The 4,891-nt window shown below is 45.3% G+C and overlaps 1 protein-coding gene across 1 annotated transcript; it reads right to left on the reverse strand.

The window, feature by feature from the left end:
- Positions 1–2,358: 2,358 nt before the first annotated feature.
- TMEM229A (transmembrane protein 229A) lies at positions 2,359–4,522 on the reverse strand. The gene has a single exon (XM_002803459.4). It carries the CDS (start codon positions 4,468–4,470, stop codon positions 3,325–3,327), a length of 1,146 nt encoding a protein of 381 aa, XP_002803505.1. The 5' UTR covers positions 4,471–4,522; the 3' UTR covers positions 2,359–3,324.
- Between the last annotated feature and the right edge of the window lie 369 nt (positions 4,523–4,891).

Here is a 4,891-nt window from a genome sequence, read left to right on the forward strand (position 1 = left end):
GTGCCTGGCCTTATTCTTATAAACTCAAGATTATCTGAATTCAAGCAAGGTACTGTATTTCAGAGCATCACTGAAATATAAAGATATATCATCTCGGGATAAGAACTAGGCTGATGTCAGCTATGCATCCTGTTATTAGCTCCCTTGTTACTTAATACCATGGAATAAAAAGGCAGCGTGAAAGTGTTTTTGCCACTTTTTGCCACTATTTGCTACTATTGCCTTGCTTTTATGCAGCTACTCTTGCATCTATAATAGTGGAGGGGAAGAGCAATATGGATTGTAAAATGAACTCCATAGAAGATCCATTGTGGTCAGTAGATCAAGGCATGACAGTATTGATGTTAAGAATGGACCCTGGAGTCCAGTATATGCGGATTCAAATCTAAATGATCAGTAGCTGTATGACTTGGGCAGTTACTTAAGTTATTTGGGTTTGAGTTTTCTTGTCTTCATTTGTAAAAGGAGGGCTGTTAGAGGTTTAAGTGAATATATGTACACATATGTCTATATATTGAGATATGCATTATATATAAACAAATAAAATATATATCTATTCCCTTGATATATATATGAATATATGTATTCCTCTAAGATATATATGAATATATATATTCCCCTAAGATATATACATATATATATTTATATATTTCTTTACACACACACAGACACACACACACACACACCCCTTAGAAGAGTTCCTTGTAGGTGGTAAGTGCTAATTAGATATTATCATCATAATGCTGTCTCATTTCTGTATTTGAATTTTTAATTAGTAACATAAGTGAATAATCTGATGGTTCCTTCTTTTCCCTGGTTTTTCCTTAAAGGATCAAAGGTTGCAGCAAAATGTCACATTTAAGAAGTTGAGTAAACACAGAATGAGAAGCCCTAAAACAAGGTGCTGAGTTAATAGACAGGCTAATCACTTCCTGAATATACAAGAACTAGCTCGCTCTTTGTAGAACTAGCAGAGAGACTGCTAACAGGTTTTTGTTTTAGATAGAGGGATTGATTTTCCAAGAACAGGCCTGATGACAGCCTTCATAAAAATTGCCTCTCATAGCCTATTGCAAATAAGTATAATCTTATATAAATCAAAGCACTAGTACGTAAGCATCCCAAGGACAGAGATTTTGTCTGTGTTGGTTCACAGCTATATCCACAGAACAAGCCTGATGACAATCTTCATAAAAATTGCCTCTCGTAGCCTATTGCAAATAAGTATAATCTTATATAAATCAAAGCACTAGTACGTAAGCATCCCAAGGACAGAGATTTTGTCTGTGTTGGTTCACAGCTATATCCACAGAGTTAAGGCAAGTGCCTAGCAAATAGTGGAGGCTACGTAACTATCTCTTGAGTGAACTGAATGAATGAAAACCTTGACTTTTCCTTTAAATAGGATTAACATTAAAAAGCAACACAAAACAGCACGCTTTCCAACTTCCTTGATGGATTTCTGACCCTAAGAATGCTGTTAGGTGAGTAAGAAGGGCTGGAGAGCAGCATGTGAAGGGCACAGTGCAAATGTGTACATTTAGCAAGTATTTCAGAAATCTCGGATTTGGTGAAGTATTCGCTGGTGTGATGTCACACTTAATTCAGATTCATGTGTCACATTTGAATTACAAATATTCTGTTCAGCATCTCCCTAACTTGAGTGACTATGCTTATACTTTTTTCTATACAGGGTTTTCATAAATCTTTGATCTGTGACCAAGTGTCACAGAGAACTTTTCTTAAGTGAAACTCTCTGCAAACAGTTAGCTTATATTTCAGTTTCTATTTAGCTTTGAGTAAAGTATTTTGGCTAAAATAATGTTTTGCATGGTCCATTTCACAGGTGAGGTTGATTATATAGCATTACTCCTAATTTAGCTTACAACCTCAGATAGTGGTTTAAAATATATAACACTCATAACTATTCTAACTTAATAAAATTTAAATACATATTATTTTCTACTCTTGTAGCAAACATTTTTTAAAAACAGAAAAAAGTCCCTTTTTACAGCATAGGCTAGCTGATAATTTGAATAGAAAGCCACTTATTTCTATACATGAAATTTTCCTGATTGTCTTTGTAATAAAAACTGAGAGGATATTCATCATCCCTGGCTGAGCTGCATTGAATTCTACTCTTTTATAAATGTAATAAAACAGCAAACAACATCAAAATACATTATTCATTAGGCATGATTTCTTAAAATGGTTTACATCATCTCATTTAACTTCAGAGCTTGCAGACGTTAATAGTAAGTCACCACAAAGCTACAACTGATTTATAATGCACATTACCACATCAAGCCTGGCCCAAGGACTCTGGGCCCAGAAGGAAAAAGAGCCACGGCAGAAATATGCTGAAAACATATCTGTATTCACAGGAAACAATTAGGCTTAATGTAATTAAAGTGAACATTCAGGTTCATTTTATTCAAAGGTAATGTTCTGCCCTTGAAGTTCCATGTAGAAAAGGGTCCTTGGAGTTAGAACACTGTGGAAGGTGATATAATTTCACTTGGCCCTTGGCTATGTAAGGTAAACATTTTACATTATTGCACAGTAACAAAAATGTACAGCCATAGATAACACAGGATCTGATCAACGTTAACACACCTGGTGTTTAAGGCTTACCCACATTGGAAAGCAATCATTTCCAGGATGGAGATCAAATATCTTAACACAGTGTCACCTGTCTGAGTTACTAGAAAAGATCTCATTTAAAAATTTGTTCATAGAACGTGCTTTCGCATTTTTCAGCCTCTTTTCACCTTGTGTGCTAGACGGAGGCACTTTAAGAGCTATTAACTGTAGTTTCAAGAGTACAAGACATTGAGTTTCTTCAGTCATTGGTAAATATGGCAAGGATTTAAAATGAAATTAGATTAAAAAGAAAGTAAACAAATCACTGAATCAGAAAATTTAGCCAAATCTTGTAAAAATCACTGGTCTCTGATTTAAAGATCCTCCCCCCCCGCAAAAAAAAATTAGTAGTTATCACTCATCTATGGCCAGATGGGTAAACACTACTACACCATTCTGATGTTAAGGTATAACGGTTTTGCTGTTTGGGCTTGTAAACGTTTTAAAACATTGGCGAATTAAGTACTTTGAATTATGTTTCGAGTAATGTTTCAAAGTATATTATACACGGGTTTCAAATAGAAAAACTAAAAGGTGGAATAAAACATTTTGGAAGATTTAATAAAGTGTATAAAAATTAAAGGACTAAAAAACCCACTTCATTTTAAACGTGTAAAAATAAATCGCATCCATTCGTGGGAATCCAATGACTTTTTCCTTTTCTTTCTTTCTTTTTTGGTTTTAGTTACTTGGTACGTACTGCACCCTCCACAACACGTTGGAAATTAGGTCCTGGTACACACTAAGGAATATCCAGCCAGGTAAATACATCAGGGTGATGAGGCCCATGAAATTGAGCGGGTAGTGAGAATAGTCCCAGGAACAAGCCCCGCATGTGCGGAGTCCCAGACCCCAGGAAAGCTCCCACACGTAGATGAAGATCACGTAGATGGGCACCCGCTTCCAAGTGCCCCAACCGCGGCTGTAGTGGAGATGGAAGTAGAGTTTTTCCACCACGAAACTGCAGCTGCCATACATAAAGAAGGACCAGAGCGACGTGTGGCCGCTGGTTGTTCCGTCCCCCTGCCCCAGTACGTTGAAGAAGAAGGTGAAGAAGATCTCATCCAGAAAGCCGTGCATTCCGAAGAAAAGAAAGCGGGGTAGGTCGGGCAGCCCCTGGCTAGGGGCTCCCCCGGCGCCCCTGGGGCCACGGGGTCGTCGCCGCCGGACTCCGGTCGCAGTAGGGACCCGGGCGTCCGGAGCGACGGGGAGCGCGCCCCTCCGCTGCTGCTGCTGCTGCTGCTGTTGCTGTTGCTGCTGCCGCCGCCGCCTCTGTCGCCCGTACCGCAAGCGCAGGAAGCGCTTCAGGAACACTTGGCAGTGGTAAAGCGCCAGTACGTACTGCAGCGCCAGGTCCAGCGCCCCTGGCGCCACCGCGCCCCCGGCCCCGCCGCCCAGGCTGAGTAGTAGCGCCTGGCCCGCTAGGGTCTGCAGACCCACGTGGGCCGAGGGGTAGAGGAGGAAATTGAAGACGAAGGCGCTGGGACAGCGCCGCTGCTGCAGGTAGACCTTCTCCAGGGCGAAATGGGTGAGCGAGTGCAGCAGGCAGCTGTAGGGCGAGGAGAAGCCTAGCATCCGCAGGTCCGGGCTGCGGGCGAAGCGCCGGGCCGAGGACACCAGCACGTCCAGGGTGATCCCGTGCATCCCGTAGAAGTAGAGGCGCATCCAGGCGGGCAGCGTGGCGCTCTCAGCCGGCGCTTCAGCAGTGGACAGCAGCTCGGGGCAGCCGGCTGCCGCTTCGCTTCCTGGCCCGCCCGGGGCCCCCGGACGCCGCGCCGCGCCGCCCCTCAGTGCGGGGCCCTCGCTGTCCACGTCGCTCCCCGCCATGGGCTCGGAGGCTGCCCGAACGCCCGAGGCTGCACCGCCGCCGCTGCCGGGTGCGCGGAGCTGCAGGGCCGAGCGGCCGAGCCCCGCGCAGCCTCCTGGCCGCTGCCGGTCCCCGGGGGGCGCGCAGGGAGCTCCGTCCCGGCCGCCGTCCCGCTGCAGCGGGGGCTGGTGCACTCAGGTGACGCGCGGGCCGCCCGACTAGCGGAATCCCCCCGCCGTGGCCCCGCTGCACCCTCCCTTCTAGTCCCGGGCGAGGTGCCACCCGCCCGAGCCCGCTCTAGCTCTCACCCTGAGCGGCCTAACGGGCACCGCGGCCCAGTCAGGGGAGGCGGCGCCGGGGCTGTGAGGGAAAATGCAGAAGCTTGTGCAAGCCCCATCCCCTCCGCTGCTCAGCCCCGCGCCTCCGCCGCAGGCTCTGGGA

Source organism: Macaca mulatta, chromosome 3, assembly GCF_049350105.2.
Source record: "Macaca mulatta isolate MMU2019108-1 chromosome 3, T2T-MMU8v2.0, whole genome shotgun sequence".
In the NCBI taxonomy this organism is placed as follows: domain Eukaryota; kingdom Metazoa; phylum Chordata; class Mammalia; order Primates; family Cercopithecidae; genus Macaca; species Macaca mulatta.